Consider the following 20657-nt stretch of genomic DNA (forward strand, 5'->3'; position numbering starts at 1 on the left):
CTGCTTCGCAGTTTTTGCCGCAGCCCCTCCACGTGGATGAGCTCCCAGTCTGCTACTGTGGTGCTGGAAACACAGGGCAGGGTGTGTTTCAGGCAGGGAGGGGCCCCTTTGGAACCAGGATGGAGCCTAGCTTGGCTAGTCGCTGCATGGCCCACCAGATGGACCACAGAGCACAGAACTGTGCAGGTGGGCAACGTTAATCTGAGCCCAAACTAGCTTTTTTAAAAGAAAAGGGGAATCGTATGGCTGAAGAAAGAGCTTCTAGATGCAAGCTAAGAAAAGTGGCTCTCCTCTTTCTATTGCTTGCCCAAGGCTTCTGCTGCTTCTGACTCCACTTACTGAAGGGAGAATGGGAGCGAGACTGCATTCTGTCTGCTTGAAGATGCTCGGTCTGAAAAGATCATGATCCATGAGTCCAACCTATCTTAAGCAATAACAACCAGCCTGGTCAGCCAAAATCAGGCTGGTGTTGTTCCTGCTAACTTACCTCCCAGTGAAATCCCACTGGGTTAATTTAGACAGATTGGTGTATATTAACTATATGAATATGACTAATAACAGCCCTGATGCTTTATCCTGACAAGAGGCTCTGAAGTGGCAGAAATGGTGATTTGGGTGGTACACAGGATGATGACCCTCAGTTTTTAAGTTTTAAAAATGTTCTAGGTATAGCATATTAAAAAGGTTGCCAGAGATTGTTCTCTGCCTGCCCTTGAGCATTTTGGAGGACTTCTGACCTCTGTGGGAAAGAGAAGGAGAAGAAGAAAAAATGGCAATTTTTTGTGTCTTGGTCAGCAGTGGAACAAGAACGATTCTTACCTGGTTCATGTGTTCTTGGATTCAAAGGGATGTAACTCTGCCTTATTGTATGGGATGCTGCTCTCTATGTAGAGGCCACTTTGTAAACCTACCCCCTTCAACTTCTGGTTTCTAGATACAGTGGATGTCTCCCATATTCCCTAAACTGCCAGCTGGGGCTGATAAGTGCTGGAATTCCAAAAGAGAGGGCTGTGGCTTGGCTGGGGAGAGGCTATGAGAAACAATGATCTTGGAGCTGTGAAATGAAAGCTATTCAGATGACAGCCTTCTGAACCACAATCAACCAGGGGCTTCTTGATGGAGAAACATCTTTGTTTAGCTTAGCTGCATCTTTAAGGCAGAAGAGTATCCTGTTTAAAATTGCCAGGAGAATACTAATGGTTTCTTCCTTGGGTGATGTGGAAAAACCAATTCTTCACTAAAGCTAAAGGCTGTAGATGCTGGTTTGGACTGCATCGTACAATTGCATTGAAATAAATGGAGTTTAATAGGACAAGAATTGCCAGACATGAAAAAGCACTCTTTTATATTTTTTTTTCCTGTATTGCGGGGAGGGAGGATTGGCCTATGGGTGGGGGCAAGAATTATATTAGAGAGAATATTGTAAAATAGAACAGTTGTGTACAAGTTTACAAACCAGAAAAACCAGGGTTACAGGCCAGTACCTCTCAGTAATACTACTGTAAATTATAAATTATTGGGTAAATAATACATGCACACAAACCATCTCATTTCATTTTCTAAATGATGAAGGAAGAAGAGGAGGGGAAGGATTCACCAGAGAGAACTTTAGGCAAATTCTGGAATCCATGAACCTTCTATCTATTATCCACAAAGGGGTGACACACACTGGCCACTCTCCAGCGCAAAGGAGAGTTCGCTGAAGGTGCTTAAAGGGGCTTCTCTCTCTCTACGTGTCCTGGGGCTGCTACAAATGGGTGAGACTGTTTGTTGCTAACCGCTGTTTGGATCTTACTTATGGTAACAACATGGTGGTTAGGAGCCCGACCTGCACAATCTTGTTGCCGTCCTTAACACAGATCACCTTCAAATCTTGACCCAGTTGTCCCAGAATCCTTTCCTAGTACAGGAATCCCACCTTATTGGTCCCTATGACAAGGCTGCGGTAAGGCTTTCCGAGAGGAGGCGTGTAAGATCGTCCTTGCTCAACGTTCCTTTGTTTCTGATTCACTACCAGGCTTCTGAACACCTCAGTATCTTCCTATGATATAAGGTGAGCGTACTTGGACTGCTGTTTACACCAAGAAGAGAAAGAAGATACTGTACCGAGTGAATCAGATGAAAGCACTGCTCCTAAAATAAATTAAAGATAATCCCAGCAGTTCTCCTACTAGCCAGGATGACTAAGAACAGCAAGTGTTTATAAATAGGGGATAACTGATCTTGGAAATATCTGAGTGCTTAATGTGACAGCTGAAAAAAAAACCCATGTTTCTAATGAAGCTTCTATTTCAACTTGAACTGTGGAAATATATGTGCACTCAAGTTTAATAGATTATGCATGGTTAGCACACTGGATGTGTACCTGGACTGCCTTGCTGGATACCAAAATCCAGCATTTTGTCTTCAAGAAGAGCCACTCAGAAAGTGTATGGTGTGTGTGTGTGTGTGTGTGTGATGGCTATCTTTTAGGTAATAAACTGAGCACGAACTAGCCAACCTCATTTTAGCGGAAGGTGTTAGTAAAAGCAGCCCAGTTATGGTTCAGCAGGTCATGCGAATCCAGAACATTGTGTTAATTTAGTAAACCATGGCTATGTTAACTAACCATGAATAAGCCTGCCATAAATAGGACTCTTTGTTACAGAGGTTCCATTTTGGTGAGAAAGAGAAAGAGAAGTGTGCGTGTGTTTGTGAGAATGTATAATATTCATGCTCAACATTGGACTTATGCAAAAGAACCATTAGGTGTAATGATTGGTCTCAGCAGCCCACATTTCTGAGAAGTCAGCCTTGGCATGTTGGCGTTCCTCCCTCCCAAATCAAAGGAAATCAGTGCTTGCTTTGAAATCCCATGAAAATCAATCGGAAGCAGACCTTCGCACCCGCGCTTCCGCTGGAATCTAGGCGGTTTGGGGTTTAGAGTGGGGGCTCTGCAGCCTGCCGGACAGAGGCCTAGCGGCCTTAATAGTCGTGCCTTCGTTGAGCACTAATCTAGCCGTGCTTTCCAGCGTGCACGGTGAAACGCATTTACCTGAAGTAGGACTGTGTGAAACAAAACAGCCCTAGTTTTCCTCCCGAAACCTGTGGGAAGGGAAGGGAAGGGGAAGGGGAAGGACTTCAGCTTCCCGTCGCTGGGCTCACAGCTCAGTTCTCGGAGACAGGCTCAGCTTTCCCGGAGAGGAGGGCAATGAACGCTGGATGGGGATCGCAGAACAAAGCCCTTTCGCGGTCCCTTCGGAGAAACGGGGCTCAAATGCCTCCATAGATTGCCAGCTTGTCTTTGGCTACTTTCTACAAATGACGAAGGTATGAAGGAAGGAGCCGGGTCATGAATAACACATCGGATTTTTTTTAATTATTATTTTGATTATCAGTAATGAAAAATCAAAGTTTAATTAAAATATTTCCTTTCGTCCTTCATCGGCCCACAAATTATTTCCTTTCTTAATTAACTTACTTTATGAGAAATAAAGGGGACTGAAGAATTTAAAGGATCGTAAGAAGTGCACTTGGCTGATTTGATTCTTAAAAGTGTTGGGAGAGGCCGGACATTCCGTCCGTCCTCGGAGGAGAAAAGAAATCCCCAGTAAAAATCCGCAGGTAAAAAAAACTGCTACCCTTTTCAGTATCAAAGTCCAAGGGGAAGTGGGACAGAAGGAGGAGGAAGGGAGGAAGGAAGGAAGGAAGGAAGGACAATAAAAAACGTAGAAAGTGCAGCAAGTAGCCATCTGGGAGTCGAGCTAACGCGCTCCGTGCAGTAAAAAAAGCCAAACTCTCATCCAGCCCAGAAATGTCAGAAGGTAGTTTCAAAGACAACAAAAGGTGCCTTGAGAGCAGTCCCGATGGCGGTGAAAGTTGTGGAGGCCAAGACAAGCGCCCGGCCCGCTCGTTGATGCTCCAAAGTCTTTGGCCAAGGTTCCCCGGAGGAGGAGGAGGAAGAAGAGCTTAATTTGCCGAGCCTGGGGCTTGTCTTTCGACATCCCTGTCGGCTTCCTTTTTGACCTCGTCTCCCTCCTTCCCTTCCTGCCGGGTGGCGGGGAATTTGTCCTTGTTGTTCTCTTTTTTCCATTTCATCCTCCGGTTCTGGAACCAGATCTTGACCTGCCTCTCGGTCAGTCCTAGCGCCTGGGAGACCTCGATCCTCCTCTTCCTGGTCAGGTAGGGGTTAAACAGGAACTCCTTTTCCAGCTCCAAAGTCTGGAAGCGGCTGTAGGTTTGCCTCCCTCTCCGTCTCCCGGGAGCTGCTGTTGGAAACAAAAACCAAAACGTTTCTTTACAAAAGGAAAGGAAGAAAAATCAACCAGGAAACAAAACACACAAAAACTACAGCTCGGCAGCCCCAGCGCCTTTAGGTCTTTCTGCGCGAGACAGCGAATCATGTTGAACGGACTATTTCCCAATGCACGAAGCACCAGCTCCGGCTATTTTTTCAAATCTCTTCCTCAGTTACAATTGACAAACCAAATTTATATTAACTTGCTATAACTCCAAGTACTCCGAATGTCCCGCCTATGTGATACAAACATAGTAACACTCAAAATAACTTCTAAAATATTATCTGGCTTGTTTTTGTTTCGTTTTTTTAAATATTGGTTTAATCCCACAATTCAAATCATTTGTGGTTGGGGTGTTCTAAGAAATCCTTATATTGTCAGAAACAATTGTAGTGAGTGTATTTTTAGGGAGGAATTACCACTATAACAACAATATAATGTAACTGTAAAAGGAGAAGCTAGAAAAGAAAAAGGGGATGGATGGAAAAATTGGTGGCTTAGTTTAGAGAGGGGAAAGAAAAGAAAAGAGAAAGAAAAGAAAAGGCAAAAGAGAAAGAGAAAGAAAAGGCAAAAGAGAAAGAAAGGAAAGAGAGAAAGAAAAGAAAAAAGAAAAAAAGAAAGGAAAGAGAAGGAAAAGGAAAAAAAAGGAAAAGGAAAGGAAAGGAAAGGAAAGTTCGCCGCACCGAGAAAGGGAACGGGAACAATAAAGGCAGTCCGTTTGGGTCCAACCTTGTGGTCTCATCCAGGGAAACACTGGAGAAGGAGACGCGCGCTGATTTAAGGGCCTTGGTTCCTCGCCAATATTAGCACTGGACGATTTACAGTCGGGATACTGAAGCAGCTCGGCCTCTTGGTGTGTCGTAAAAATCGTCGGTCGCTGTAAGTTATCGTATCCGTAAAACTTGGCCGGCTCCGCTGAACAAGGCAGGCCGGAGCAGGGGGCTTGCAAAGGGGGAGGGGGAGGCGGGGGAGGCTGATAAGCCGAGGGGCTCCCCCCGGCCAGGTGCTGCTGCTGCGAGTGGGGAGGAGGAAGAGGAGCGTGGGGAGAAGGGTGGAAGTAGTCCGGGCTGCTGACGGCCGGGCCGGGCCCAGGAACGGGCGGCGCAGGGGGGTAGCCTGAGGCGGCGGCCGCGGCTGTAGCGGCGGCCGCGGCGGCTGCAGCGCTGTTCCCGTAGAGCAGGGCGGCGGCGGCGGCGGCGGCGGGCGCAAAGTGACAGTCGTAGTAAGCGGGATTGATGGGCGGCTCGCCCCCTCCTGCCGCCGTCTTGTACTTGGAGTACAGCGGATTGACGAAGTAGGAGCTCATCGGAGGGCGGGGGGCGAGCGGAGGCGCCGCCAGCCGCAGCAGCAGCAGCAGCAGCAAGGCGAGGAGAGCAGCAGCAGCGCCCGCCGCCGCCACCGAGGCCCGCGCAGCCGCCGCCGCCGCCGCCGCCGCCGCCCGGACGCCCCAGCTGCTTGGCCAGGCTGCTCCGGTGGCTGCCTCTGCGAACGCGCTGGCGGCGTGGAGCAGAGCCGGGCCGTGATCGCTGGCCGACTGACCTGCCTCACTGCTTTTACTATTTCCTATTAGGCACACACGAGCCGTCCCGCCGCCACACACTCACTCACAGGGGCCGGAGTTCAGGGCAAGGCAGTAGAGCGGGTTGGCTTCGTTTTGCACGCTCACCTCCCGAGGCCAAAACGAAGTCGCAAACTAAAAGGGTGGGGAGGAATCCCAGCTCGCCCGCCTTCCCAAAGTAGCCCCCTCGATGCCCCAGGCAAGCAACCTCTCCCCTTTGTCTCCCTTTGCCCCTTGCGAAGCGCCGGGTTCTCCGCTGCTAGGCCTGAGCGAAACAGCGCGAGCTGAGAGATCAAGGGCAGATAAAGCAGAGCGCTCGAGGGACTGAGGGGAAGGCAGAGTAAGGGCTACGCTGAGAAGCCGTGGCGGAGGAGGGGGAGGGGGAGGAGGAGGAGGAGAACTGATCGAGTGTAGAAGGCCCTTTGGACTCCTGGGGAGAGAAACTCTGGGAGAGGCGGCAGGAGTTTGGTGCTCGGGGAGAAAGCAGTCATGTTATTGCTGTCGCCGTGATCTAGGCTAAGGATGTATCCATCTTTATATTCTACGAACGTTCTGCGTTGAAGTCATTTCTTCAAGAAGTCGTATCTCTGAACATGTGCAAAGTAATAACCAGCTTGGATAGAGAAGAGGGCTTCTGCTTCCGAATCAAACGGCCTGGCCGAGCATCCAAAAAGCAAAGCGCCACGGGTTAGGCTGATGCAATTCCCGCGGCCCGGCGCTCTTGCTGAAGCGCGGTCCCCAAAGGCCGAGAACACCAACGGGGACCAAGGGCGGCGGAGAGGGCCCGGCGGGGTGGGGGGACACGATATCCCATCGTCGTCGCCGGGGACAGACCAATCGGACTTTACATCTATTGCTCGGGCCTGTGGGACGTTTGCAATGAGCTGCTAGGACAGCGTGGGCCGGAGGAAGGGAGACTCGAAGGGGACCCGCACAAAATCCAAGCCAGCCGGGCGGGAGAGGAGGAGAGGGGAGAGAGGACGGCGGATGCAGCGGGGAGGCCGCGGACAAATGAGATGCCCATTTCCCCTTGGCGCAGTGCGGCAGCTCCCGGGTTCATTGGCCCTTAATGGCAATCATGCCCATGAATACGCTTTCCACAATTTTCCCTCGGCGGGCGTCATTAGCCCAGCCAAGCAAGCGAGGAAACGGTGGGGGAGCATCACCCCGGAAGGCGGGCGCGGCAGAGCTGGAGGAATCTTTCCCCAGGAGAGGCGGGACCCAGTCGGGGAGGAGCCGGATCATCCGGCTGTGCCGCATGGGCCGCAGCTCTCCCTCAAGGGCTTCCTTTCGAAAGCCGAGCCGAGGACAGGAGTCTTCGGTCAAAGCTCGTCTCTGGAGCAACGGCGGAGGGGCTTGGCGCTGCTCTGGGGTCAGGCCAAGGGACTTCGCGGAAAGTCCCGGTGGGGCGGGCGGGAGAAAGACTGGAGAAGCCTTTCTCTCCCCTCCAGCCGAGCGGGGCCTTCGTACACCGCAGGAACTAGGAACTCCCCAGTCAAGCACTGCGCCCGGCGAGGGTTCTCACTCGGTGGAAAGGGAGCGGTGCCCAGGCAGGAAAGGAGACCCCGCAGAGGGCATTTCTTTTAGCGCCGGCCGGGCCAGGTAGTCAATCCCTCGATTTGGGAGGCTGGCCGACTGCTCATGCAGGGTCACGAGGGGAATTCGCCCCAACCCTCAGCCCGGACAGAGCAGGCCCGGAAGGGAAGCCAAAGACGCGGCACAGCGCTGTCCTTGAAGGAGCTCCACCAGCTCATGAGGCTCTACCACAGTGTTTCTCCACCTTGGCAACTTAAAGGTGTGTAGACTTCAACTCCCAGAATTCCCTGGCTGGCTGGGAGTTGAAGTCCATGCATCCTAAAGTTGCCAAGGTGGAGAAACACTGCTCTACCATGTAGCTCTTCGTTGGGGGGCGGGGGGAAGGATCCAAACCCGGTTAACATATAGTTTCTCTTTATTATCCATCCTCAACGGCTGCACTTTCAGATAAATGTCTCTTTTAAGGGATATAACTGTGTCTGTGTTTTTATTCTGAACTCTCATAGAGGGCTGGGCAAGGGTATCAAATGCCAGGCTAATGGCAACATAGCAGAGGAGCCCTCGACCCTCTTGAGACCTTTCTCCACTCACACACGCAGAGGGTTCCCAGATTGAACGAGTGGCCTTGTTTGTCTTCCAGTTACTTTGAGTATTTCCAAGATGGAATAAAAGTCGAGTTGGGCTCTGGTCACTTCATTCACACAGCAGTTGAGCAGGTTTCTTAGCAGGAGACAGGAGTGGTTTGCCATTTGGCTGCTTCTGGGATTACCAGCACTGGGTTGAGATCTCCTGATAGTCTCCCATCCAAGTAGTGACCCTGCTTAGTTTGGACTCATCCAAGTGCTGCCATCTACTGAAGCCCATAACTGAATAGCGAATATTATATCTGCTGCATTTGAAAGCAGAGTGGAAGAACAAAAGACTGTGACAATTGAGACCAGGTTTTGCTTTTTTCTTTTCCTCTAATGACTAATTGGGTAATTAGTTAATTGGGCTACATGCCCCTAAGAGCAACTTGAAACCCCTGGGTGGCAAGTCTTCAGCAATGTCTCTCAGTTTTGTTTCCATAAAATATTTTATCAACATTAACCCCTTGATAAATAAAATAATAAAATAAAATAAACAGCGTACCAATTTGTATAGGTCTCATTTAACTTCCTGATTTGTGCTTTAAATATAAAAGAATGGCCTGGAATACCCTGGAAATTTTAAATGAATATTTTTTCATTTACATGTATAAAATCTATAAGAATTAAATTAACTTTCACAGATAAATTATTATAAGTACTTTTGGAAGTGCTGAACTGCTTCTTTTCCCCCATAATTAATCAAAGCATACTAAAGAACAGTCATGTTCACCTGTGCTGATGAAAAAAGATCAAATCCATGGATTTTTGTTTTCTGTTTTTTCCAAACAGACTATACATATTTTTTTAACAATTATTCTTGGACAAAGCTAGGAAATTATAAGAGAATAGAGCGACATCGCCCTCTGGTGGCAAAACAAAAAAATCTAAATCAGCTTTCCGAGTAAAATCCCACCTTTATCTATTTTTTTGTTTAATGATTATGAAGTTAATTATGTTATCTTTTAATCTCCTTTAATAAGAAAAATTTTCTCCTGTTAGTTTCCCTTGTATGAATATTATCTAAAATTAATGCAAAGCATACACTTAATACAAAATGAGCGAACTACTTTATTGTATATGCCTTATTTGACCCAATCTACTTTATAATCAGAAATGTAAGAGAAAGTATTATTGTATATGCCTTATTTGGCATCTTTAGAAACTGCCAAATAGGTGCAGTGAACGTTCAGTGTTGTCCTGTGTTAGCAAGCACATAGGGATATTTCATTGCTAGGTATTTTTCTTAACCAAATGTCTTATTTAAGAGAAAAGACATAGAAATAATTAAAATAAACTATGAACTCTGACCTAGTTTGATGTAGTGGGAATTTTCCATATCTAAGAGTTATGTTTGTTTTTATTTTCACATTACACCCATTCTCATTTGAACTTGTTTTTTAACTTAAAATCCTGACTGCAACCCTCAATTCCCCGCCTATCTGTGATCCTTTCCACACCATGCCAAAAATAGACGGTCAAGCAAATAGGAGAGCAGGCAACTTGGAAGGGATTTAAGATGCCCATATTTGCAACCAGATTCCACCAGACGAACTACTGCCAATTTGATATCAATACAAATGGACTTGGATTAACCCAAGGGAAGTTTAGGTTCAGTTCAGCTCAACCCCAAAGGCTGAAACGAGCTTTCTCTTGCCCCAAATTGCATGTCTGGTTAGTCTGAGTGGGATCTAATTTCGTCACCATCTGTCCCACTCGCTAAGAGCCCTTCCCCCCATTGGTTTAAAAATGATTTCGGTCTTTCTAAACGCATCCTCCAATGGCATTCCCAACCCAAGAATTGTCCCAACTTTTCTGATGTCGGTGTCTAACAGTTGACATTTATGGTCCAACTTTTTAAGACCTCATTTTGTCAACGTTTGCGTTTTATCCTTTCCAATATACCCCACAAACATAGAGATAAAGATGGACTCAAAGAAAAAAGGGCCATCCCATATCGTAAATTCATTAGGTCCAGACGTCTGCTCTTCTCAATGGCTTTATTATACCTTGGTTCTTCCTGTTTTCAAAAAGAATGATAGGTGGAGGGCTGGCGATGAATAGAGCACCAACCCAGCACCTTTTTCTTGAGCCTTTATCCTTCGGCCTCTCCGGTGGGGAGCAGGGGAAAGGGAAGTGTGATTCCATCTCCAGATCGGAGAAGCCCCAAGGTCCCTGTCCCCGAGGCAGCTTCTCTGCTTTTAAATTTTGTTCAGCTTCCTTAAAAGGCTGTACTTATTTCTAGATTCTTAAATCTAGCATGGAACAATACTTCCCTCTTTCTCAAAGAACTTCTATGCCCTTATCTGTTTCCTATCCCCCATCTATCTATCCATCCATTCATCCGTCCATCCACCTATCTATCTATCCATCCCAGATTTCATATTTATTGTGAGTACAAACACAACACAGGATTCAGCTAGCTTATCAAATCCAGTTTTCCATTCCTTTCAGATACAGCTGGGGATTAAATCTCATTTCCTGGGAGTTCAGAGTCAGTCAGTGGATTTTATCATACTTTTTAAAAACACACACATGTAATATAGTCAGAATACGTCACTTGGAAATATATTTGATTGAAGTAAGCCCAGGATTAAATAGGCATGAAGTATTATTGGTACAGAACTAACCATGTAAAAATGGGATCTATTTCAAGTATCATTTTCTCTGGTTTAAGGTTTATTTTAAAAAAAAAAAGTTCCAGGAGATTAAACAGATGAGAGATACAGAATAAATAATTGATTTCCGTTCTTTTTTGGGTTGAGCTATAGAGAGAGCTTTGTTAATCCCACCATTCTCCCACAACCCCATAACAAGGAATAGTTCCAGGAACCTGTACTGATTTTTTATTTTCTGAACAAGTAGTATGTTTGTAGGGTGCAGGCAAGAAAAATACTGTTTTTCCTGGGTTGGTAGCTCTGTGGAGAGTGGAAGAAGATCCTTCAGTCACAAACTCACAAAGACTTCAGAAAAGTCTTTGAAATAATGGAGTTGGTCTTTCTACCCTGCTGGTCGCCTGTATTAGACCATTGATGGTCTGGTAGAAATTGTGGGTTTACGGACAGTTTTGGGGAGATAGAGAGAGGCAAGCGGTCGGTTTTTTCCTTGCAGCAAGCAGCCAAAGGCACCGAAGTCATTCCCAGCTAACCTGTCTTCCCACTTACTTTCCAGTTTGAAAGCTGCAGGTTTCATTTTCATGAGGCCAACTTTATTACGAGCCTAGGACATTTACAACCAAACAAATAAAAAACAGGTAACAATGAGCAAATAATAATAATAATAATAATAATAATAATAATAATAATAATAATAATAATTCATCCTTAGGTAGGATCACAGATGAAACACAAATACAGCCTGTGAGCCAAAGGGTTTTGGCCAAGAACATTAATAACGTTTCAAGTACCACTCTTAATACACTGCACTGAAGAAGGGAAGCTGTACTTAAATAATAATAATAATAATAATAATAATAATCCCCATCCTCCTCCTCCTCCTCCTCTCTGGCACAAGTCTTGGAAAACACAGTATACAGAACCAAGAGATGGGGGAACAGCCAGATTGCCTCTGAGGAAGTGCAGGCTTTGTGCGCTCATGCCATTAAAACAGCCGGCTTTATCATTCGGGACTTTCCCGCAGCTCCTGACTTTGCTTTAACTCTGGGCAGGGGTTGTTCTAAGTCGCTCGTATGGAGCACATCAGATGAGAGACTCCTCTCAGACTGTACGCCACGAGAGAAAGAAGAGCTTTGCTTTCAGTGAAAGCGTTCTCTGCCCAGAGAAGGCTTTCCCATTCTTCTCTTCCCATTCTAAAACACCAGAGACCACATTCACTGATACCTTTCCTTTCAAAAAAACTTTGACCAAAAGTTTGAATCAATGCACCTGGGAAAGTAGCGTTAAGAATAATTAGTTTGTGCTATGTGTACATGTGTGTGCGCGTGCGTGCGTGCGTGCATGCTCCATCAGAAAAATCCCACATTTTCACAAACACAAGTACCCAGATGCCCCAAGGTGCTAGACCCCTTTATTTCCTTTTTCCTTGTTCATTTTTTTCATTTTCATTCTTCGGTTCTGAAACCAGATTTTAATTTGTCTCTCTGTGAGGTTTAAAATCCTAGCCACATCGTAGCGGCGTTCTCGGGTGAGGTACATATTAAAGAGGAATTCCTTTTCCAGTTCCAGAGTTTGGAATTTTGTGTAAGGGCAACGTTTTTTCCTGGTGGAACGAGCATGAATCCAATTTGCAGCGGGGTTATCTGAAAAGGGAGGAAACAGAGAGGGGAAAAAAGAAGGGACGTGAGGATTTGAAGGGGGAGAGGGGCAGCCGTGGCGGGGGGGTGGGGGGAGAGAAGAAGGTCGTTAAATTAATTTCAGAAGGATGCATGTGCTTTTCACAACTCAGGAGGGATTATCATAAAAGCCTGAAGGGCCCAGTCTGTCGACTGGACGAAGGATGTCTTCTTGATGATAGAAGGTGGTTGTGGGGTTCCCTTTTTATGGGTGCCTGTGGCTGCTTGCGCCGGGACAGGCGTCTAGACGTTTTTATAGGTTACTAAAACCACCCGTTTTGCACAGTGGAGCCTTATAGGTTGGGGCAATAAATCAGCTGGGGTGTCATTTCTTTTCTTTCTCTTTCTCTTTCCCCTTCCCCTTCCTTCCTTCTTATTTTATTTTCTTCTTTTTGAAACTTACTTGGGCCAAGCTGCTGCTGCTTTTCCTCCTTCAGGTCGCTGAACGGGCTGGGATTACGGCTGCCTCCAGAGGCTGGCTTGGCCGGGCTGAGGCTGGCGTTGCTGGCCGCGGTGGCGAGGGCGGGCGCGCCCAGCCCGACCGCCGCCGCCTTTTCGCGGGCTGCTGCCGGAAAGGAGTTGCACGTGTACTGGGGCCCACGGGAGCCCGGGTGGCCCGCGGGCGAGGAGAGCTCAGTCCGTGGGGCTGGAGAAGCGGAGGCGCAGGACGAGGCGGAGGCGGGGTTGCTGCTGGCGGTGGAAGCGGCGGCCCGCGGGGCAGGAGAAGCAGAGGCGGCGGCCGCGGGCTCCGGCCTGCCGATCCTGTAGAGGCGTCCGGCTGCGGCGTCTTGGCCGGAGGCGGCCGGTGCAGCCGAAAGGGCGGCTTGGGGGCTGCCGCGAAACGAAGCGAAGGGCTCGATCCAGGAACGCACGTACCTGCCCCCCTCGCCCAGTCCTCCAAGGTGTGGCGGGGGCACGTACGGAGGGTAGATGCCCGGCATGGGGGCCGAGGGCTGAGCGGGAGGAGGGCGGGCAGGGACGGCGGGCCAGGAGGAGAAGACGGACGGCTTGGGCGTAAAGCTGCACGGGGCAAACTCCGAGCCCTCGGCCACCACACCTGAGGGCAGCCGGGGGGCGGCGAGGGGGTGACCTCCTTGCAGGAACCGGCCGCCGCAGCCTGCTCTTCCGCCGTACCCTTCTTCGCTCTCAGGGCCTATGACCGAGTGCACGTAGTAGTTACTGAGGGTGCCGCTCGACGACATTTTGGGGATATTCCCTCCGTGGCAAGGCATGGGGGGGGGGGAGGCAAAAAAGGTTACACTGTTAACTGGGGATGTACGCCTGGTCCGGGGAACAATCGTGCTATTTTGCAGCCTCTCCAGCCTCCACCATTGGTCCCTCCGCCCACGTGATCATATTTACCAATACTCGAAATAAATCAATCCGCTTCATTGGCGTGGATGGAGGGGATGTTGGGGTGATTCAAAAAAACACCCACAAACTTACCAGCAAACGCGGAGAACAACCCTCCCGAGTGAATGTAAAAAACAAGCAAACACCAGCCACGGCCCTGACATTGTCTACAGGGAAGGGGGAAGAGCGCGAGAGGAGCCAAATCCTTCCACCCTAGTTCTGCCCCAGCCAGACTCCGCGAGGGCGTGGCCCACCCGCAGGAGCAGCAGCACAAGTTGGCGGACTATTTCTTTGCCTCCGTGGGGCGTTTTTTCCCATTCGTTTCCGCGCTCAGCCAACAAGCAGGGAGCGCTGACAAGCTGGGCTCGTCCCTGTCACTGGAGGCTGCCAAGGACCGCTGAAAGGCAGCGAGAAGGAGGGGAGCCTGGGGCGGAAGGGGGCGGGGGAGGAAAGGAGAGGCGCCCAACGCCGTCCTGGCCCGAGAAAGCAAACGCCGCCTCGAATGCCTCGCGCAACTGTGCAATGTTGCCGCGCAAGTGGCCCAGGGCGGCCGGTGCCAGCTTGCCAGAGCAGGACTCGGGACCTCCAGACAAACCGAGCAGCAAACGCCGCCGCGCAGAATAGCCGGAGTGGAAAAGGAGCCCTGATTAAGCGGGAGAGAGAAAAAGGGAGAGTTGTCCATTGTCTTGTTTGAAAACAGGTGGAAGTCGAGACCTCTCTGCGATGATTTTACGCTTTTCAATAATTTTTTATGAGGTGCATTTGATTACAGATTAAAGTGTTCGTCGTCTAATAAAACGGACTGATGGCACACAGCTTCTCTCTCTCTCCCTTTCGCGCTCCCCCCCCCCCCGTCCCCCTTTCTGCCTTCAGGGCGGACATCAAGCTGAACGCCAACCCTTCCCAGAGGTCTCAACCGCGAGGACCTCAAAGGAGGCGGTAGTGCAACTTCCAGGAGTTCGGGAGAGAATAAAAGTGAATGAGTAAACCTAGTGAATGGAGCAGCATCGGCCTTCCTACGCCCAGCCCGCTGGAAGACGGCAGTCGAAAAGTGGGGGGCGGGGGGGGTGCCCCTGCCCACTTGCAGGAAGAAATGCTTTTTTTACTAGCCTCTATTCCCTCCCCCCGCCCCAGTTAAATCGAGAAGTTTCAGCCGCGTTTTACCGCCTTTATTATGGACTGGTGGAGGCCAAGTTTCCGGCTGTAGGTTTTAGCACTAGAGGAAGAATGCTCCCGCGGCGTTCCAAGGAATTCAGTTCCTTTCTTTTCCCTTTCTTGCAAGCGCGCCGGCGCGCGGGCTGCTCTCTTTTTCAGGAAGGCTAGAACTGGGTTTGCTTGAATGAGGGGCAGGATCGGTGCGAATCGGTGCGAATCAGTGCCTTGCGTCAAGTAAAACAAGCCGGGCGCTGCCGTCAGACACATTTGCCTCCCGACAGGCGGAGAAAGCTGAGGGGGAGCTTTTTCCAGTTATTTAGCCCCCTTTCGGAGACTTGCTAGGAGCCGGCGTGTTGCGGGTTTACCACTCCATTCCCTTTAATTCCAAGCAACGCGAAGGCCCTCTGCTTACCATGGGACACCTACATGTTTGTAGGTGCGTGCCCGTGCGTGCGTGCGTGCGTGCGTGCCTGCATGTCTATGCACAAGCACGCACAGCCAGCCAGCCACGCGTAAGACTGAGAAGCATACCGATCCTAATCGGAAGAACAATGTGGAAACCACTGGCCTCGGCTGGAGCAGAACTTAAGTTCACAATAAAGTGGGCTTGGAGACCCTGCCGAAGAAGGCAAACTCTCTGGGTGTTTCTTGAAAACGCCATCTTTTCCCCCTTCCCCCCTCGATCAGTCCAAATATATGTTATATACACCGTGATAGCCCAGGGTCCGGAAATCATATTGACTGACATGCCAACCTTCTGTATAAGGAGAAACATGAGCTCGACACCTTGCACCAGATCAAAAGGTATTAGTTAGAGACTTGCGAGGCACACCCGTGCAGATGAACAAAGAGAGAGCTAATGGGTAACCAAGAAGTCTTCTAAATACATCTCTGGAGGTTAGTAGGACGCAGACCGTTTCCTAAGGACGGAGCCCTTCGCCAGCAAGAGCACTCTTCTCAGAGAACCGCCTTCGCGGGCTAAAAGCAGCAAAGGAGGCCCGAGCAGAGAACCAAACGGACGGTCGGGCTTACTTTTCCGACGTGCCCGGGTATCATTAGGAGAGCAATACAGTATTTTCGGCAGGGTCGAGGAGGCAAGGTCCTGGTTTAGAACTCAAGGTGGGTCAATGGGTGCCTGCTTTTCAGGAAAGGCTCCCTCCGCTTTCTGAAGGCGAACGCGCGTCCAAGGATTTGGACTTCATCTGAGAGTCACGTTCATTTGCAAACCCCCACTGAACGCCGTTTCTGCTTCGGGTTTTTTTGCCCCCAGCTTTCTCTCTCTCCTCCTCCTCCCCCTCCTCCCCCTCCCTCCCTCCCTCCCTCCCCCCCCCTCCCTCCCCTTTGCAAAAGATAAGGTGGCTGCTAGCGATGTTTATTTCGTGGGAATGCGGGAGGCAAAAAGTCCTGAACTTCATTATTTTGACTTTTGGTACAAGAACAATCAAACAACCAAGATTGCAGGGAAATTGAAACAGACTGGCACTGATCCATGCCCAGACAGATTCTGCGCACCAGTTGCAACAGGGCAGCTTTTGAAGATGGAGAGGAGAGGCCGCGTCGGGTAGAGGGGCGAAATCATTTCCCTGATTTTCAGGAAGCGGCCGAGCCACAGCCGTCGCAGGTTCCCCTGCCCGGTTAGACCCACACGCATTTAAAGAAAATAAAGCAAAAAGTGTGGGGAGTTTCGCTTAAGTTTCCCTTGCCTGCTAGATTGCCCGTGGCCAACATTTACAAAGCAGCCTGTTTATCCAGTCTCCAAAGATCGCTTGGCTTTGGCCTGAGGTTTCTGCTTTGCTTGTTTTTAAAGCCCCTGACCGCGTAATAGTGGAAGGGACGTTTGCCTCGGCCTTAGGTCAAAGATTTTGCCAATGCGGAAAGCCTCCTGACCGCGTTGCGACCAGCGCTTAGCCGCTGCATTTGACCTTACACCTAGCAGTCGTCAGAAAAGAAGGAGGAAGAGGAAGAGGAAGGTGGGAACCAGCCGGTGGCCAGCTTCCCTCCCCACGCGCTCGCCTTTCCCCATGCCCGCGCGGAGGGATTCGGCAACCCTTTGCTGCTCGGATTTTCTGGAAAGACCAAGGGAACTCGATAACTTTACAGAATTTATTGCATTATACATGCGAATAGGACATGCACAAAAAAGAGACACGTTGCTTGTTAGAGACCACGATTCCACGTATGCACCACCAGGAAAGAGAAAGATACGTCTATAAGTGAGGATGAAAGAGTCCGTGGCATGAAGCACAACCCTAACGCACATGGAAGGATGGAGATTTACACTGTCAGATGTGCTTGCTTGGTTGCTCGTCTTTTCTTTCGCTTCCCAAATCCAGGAAGCATATTTATTTATTTATTTTATTTTATGTAAACTGTTGTATATATTCCAAATGTCATGGCCCGTGCAGTAACCCCCACATAAATACCCCTTGGTTAGTTAAAAACATAAAAAAGTTACATTGTCCGAAAAGTTCACATAAATTAAGACCAAATGATAAGGATGGATCAGAGTTTACCCTGCATTACGATGAAGAAAAACAGATAAATTATAGGTGTGAACCCTTTTTAATATCAAGAGAGAGAGAGAGACGTACTTGTCATAGGAACATACATGGACATTTGCATCACTAAAAAGAAGGACAAAAAGCCACATTCTATCAGAAATTTAAAAAATGGAACATAAAGGCATGTACTCCCCCCCCCACTGCCCCCCCACCCGGGCCAGTCTTTCTTAGTTATGGAGCAACCGGTGGCAACGGCGCCTGTATCTGAGTTATGGCCAGCCCGGGTTGAGCAACTTAAGAGAAGGTCAGATTAGCGGTCAGTTCTCGGATTCGGTTCTCCCTACTCATCTTCTTGAGCTTCATTCTGCGGTTTTGAAACCAAATCTTGACCTGCCTGTCAGTGAGGTTTACGCTCTTACTGATCTCTAGGCGGCGCTCTCGGGTGAGATACATATTGAACAAGAATTCTTTCTCTAATTCCAGTGTTTGGTGTTTAGTGTAAGGGCATCTCTTCTTTCTGCCACTCTTTGCCGTTAACCAATTGCTGGTTGGAGTATCAGACTTGGTTTCCTCTAGCAAAATGGAAGGGAGAAGGAAGCGGGAGGGGGAGGAAGACAGACAAAACAAAACAAAACAGAACAGAACAGAAAAGAAAAGAAAAGACCTCAGTCTGTTATACTATAGCCTTGGCCATGAACCCATTTCCATTGTGTCTGGCAGAGAGGGTGCCTTGCCTTGTGGGTACGAAACATTTCCAGTGAGGCGTCTACATGAACTCAGGAAGGAGCGTGATTTTTTAAACATTCTTTCCACATTAGGATTTTTTAAAAAGCCAGCAACACAATTTACCGTGATAGGGACTGTTTGGTTTTATTCTTGGTGGCACATCTAGGCACTCTGTTTGTGAGGAGACACATTTCAGCTCAACAACAGCCATTTCAATCCTGCCACCTCGTCAACGATACTATCTTAACGGGTGTGACTTTTACAATCAGCCCACGCCTTGTAAACCACTGGTTCCAACCAAAAGAACGGATGGAAAGCCTCAGTTCAAAACCCTCTGATCCCATTCATTTTGAAAGTGCCTCATCTATAATGCTCCTGCCATTGAACAAAACCCAGAAAGCTGGGAAGTTTTAAACTCTCCACTAACACCAAAGTTTGAACAATGAATACCAAACTGAGCAAAGGTATTTTTTCATTTGCCTTTTAGGATTCTCTCCACTCCATCTTCCAATCAGATGCAGAATTTAACATCAATTTGTTCAGAATGGCCTGCTGTTGTTCTTTATTTTAAATATACACAATGAGGTCAAATTCTCAGCAGGGGCTGCAAAATTATCTGTGGGAGTGAGTGAGCATGTTTCTGGGGGTTCTTCCTCCCCCCATCCCCTGAAGATGAAATCTGTGGTAATCTCCTGTGGTTCACCGCCCATCCCTTTTAAAGAATAACGAACTAAGCACATTAGTTCCCCCTTGGTGGGGGGAGATGGACGGTGATAAAATTCGATAAATATAAATAAATAAATAAATATCCTTTAAGTATTTAATAAAATCCTCCTCCAAACTATAATTAACCTTTGGAGATCCAAACTGGATCCAAATGCTGGATTTCCTGGTCTAGCAAAGAAAAGGCTCTTCCTAACTGCCTCTCTCTTTCAAACTTTACCAAGCTCTGCGCCGTCTCCTCTGAAAGAAGAACGCTTTTATTTTGATGTGTCTGCAGTTAGACTAGTGAAAATCTGCGGAGGAACGGTTGGATCTCGATCTGACTGGGGTGGGGGGTGGGGGCTGAACAGACCGTAATTTCACCACCTTGGAAGGTGCTGTTTGAACCTTCCAAGGGAAGGGAAAACAGCAGGCTCCAGGGCCAGAAGGAAGACTACAGTTCGGCACAGACTCTAAGCCCCTAGCAGCGTCCACTTTCCCTGAGCGCCTAACACCTGCAGCACCCAACGAAGGGGAAGCGAGCGGGCGAAAGGGCGAGGACTGGACGGGACGGGACGGGCGAGGGAGGGACGGACGGACGGACGGACGGAGGGAGGGAGGGAGCGTCCTTTCTGCTGAGCACTGATGGCTGCACTTAGGCAGTGGCTCCCTCGCTTACGGGCTGGCTTGGCCAGCCTGGCCACCGCCTCGGGCGTCCCCAGCTTGGCAAACATACCGACCTTTGCTTTCTTTCTCTTGGCTTTCTGGGCTGGAGACGGCGGCTTCGGCCAGGCAGCTCCTCTCGTCTGGCAGCGCGGACTTGGACTCGGGGCTGTCCACCTGAGAGACTTTGGCGGAGTTCTCCGGGTGGCGGTGCTGCTGGCGGTGGCCGCCGCTGCTGTTGTTGCTGCCGGGGGTGGCGGCGCCGGCGCCGGCGCTGGCGCTGGGATTTTCATTCATTTTCTTCTCCATCGGAAGTTGCGAGGCGACCTGCGGTTTGGAGGCGCCGCGTGGGTTTAACTGCAGCATGAGAGTGGAAGTGGTCTCAGGGCTGTTATGGTACTCTTGGGCTTTTCCACTGGCGTAGGTCTGGCTCAGCCTGAAATACCCTGGGACGGGGACCTCGGGGTTTTCAATGGGACACGAGTCAGAGACTAACCTCTGGTAGGAAGGAACGTCGGAAGAGGGCCCCAGCTTGGACCTCTTGTCCGAGTACATGCAGCAATTGGTTTCCTCCTTAATATTGGTCGCAAAGGAACAAGTGGGCACCTGCTGAGTAACAGGTTGCTCTATTCGGCACGGCCTGTTGGGATCGGTCCAATTGTCTACTGGAGGGATGTACGGATGCACGTTCATGCCCATATTTTGATGATTGACTTCTCTTTTGGCCAAAGACGGTAGAAGTCCACAGGTTTGCATCCCGTAAGTGCCAATGTCTGTGCTAGGTGGCATGTACATGCTGGCGCTGTTGGAGTAAAAGCTATCGCTCCTGCAGGCACTGATCAAGGAATCGACTAAGAACGTGTTGGCGGCAGGAGAGCTGTTGGGAAAGGACATTTTGGGGAGGAATTGGAAGAAGAGAGAGGGTGTCCTTTGTAGGCTGACATCTCTACGAAAACATTCCCGGTGTAATCGTGGATGCCTCCGCACAACCACATGACAGCCGAGCCAATGAGATTTGAAAATGGCCTGCGAGCCGCGACCTCCCCGCCGATCACGTGCTCCCCGGGACACGCCGAGCTGCGGCGCAAAGGTGGACAACAGCGACACCTAGGACGCCCACGTGGAAATGCACGCGCTCTGCCTGCCCGCCGCAGCCCCTGCCGTCTTTCTTCTCCTCCTCTTCCTCTCTTCCTCTCTCTCTGTACCCCCCACCCCCTTTTTGGGGGGGGGGTGTTTGCAAAAGCCAACCTTGGTGCACTGCGCTGATTT

At 49.3% G+C, this 20657-nt stretch overlaps 3 protein-coding genes across 3 annotated transcripts; all 3 read right to left on the reverse strand.

Annotated features, from left to right (window-relative positions):
- Positions 1-3344: 3344 nt before the first annotated feature.
- HOXD8 (homeobox D8) lies at positions 3345-5898 on the reverse strand. Its single transcript, XM_063318142.1, has 2 exons — positions 5007-5898; positions 3345-4247 (listed from the first exon to the last, which is right to left on the reverse strand). The coding sequence occupies exons 1-2, from the start codon at positions 5581-5583 to the stop codon at positions 3949-3951; spliced, it is 876 nt and encodes a 291-aa protein (XP_063174212.1). The 5' UTR covers positions 5584-5898; the 3' UTR covers positions 3345-3948.
- A 5896-nt stretch (positions 5899-11794) lies between these two features.
- On the reverse strand, positions 11795-13720 carry HOXD9 (homeobox D9). The gene is made up of 2 exons (XM_063292012.1): positions 12692-13720; positions 11795-12255 (listed from the first exon to the last, which is right to left on the reverse strand). The coding sequence occupies exons 1-2, from the start codon at positions 13518-13520 to the stop codon at positions 12014-12016; spliced, it is 1071 nt and encodes a 356-aa protein (XP_063148082.1). The 5' UTR covers positions 13521-13720; the 3' UTR covers positions 11795-12013.
- A 3864-nt stretch (positions 13721-17584) lies between these two features.
- On the reverse strand, positions 17585-20497 carry HOXD10 (homeobox D10). Its single transcript, XM_063292025.1, has 3 exons — positions 19662-20497; positions 19466-19586; positions 17585-17869 (listed from the first exon to the last, which is right to left on the reverse strand). The coding sequence occupies exons 1-3, from the start codon at positions 20280-20282 to the stop codon at positions 17592-17594; spliced, it is 1020 nt and encodes a 339-aa protein (XP_063148095.1). The 5' UTR covers positions 20283-20497; the 3' UTR covers positions 17585-17591.
- Between the last annotated feature and the right edge of the window lie 160 nt (positions 20498-20657).

Source organism: Candoia aspera, chromosome 1, assembly GCF_035149785.1.
Source record: "Candoia aspera isolate rCanAsp1 chromosome 1, rCanAsp1.hap2, whole genome shotgun sequence".
Lineage (NCBI taxonomy): Eukaryota > Metazoa > Chordata > Lepidosauria > Squamata > Boidae > Candoia > Candoia aspera.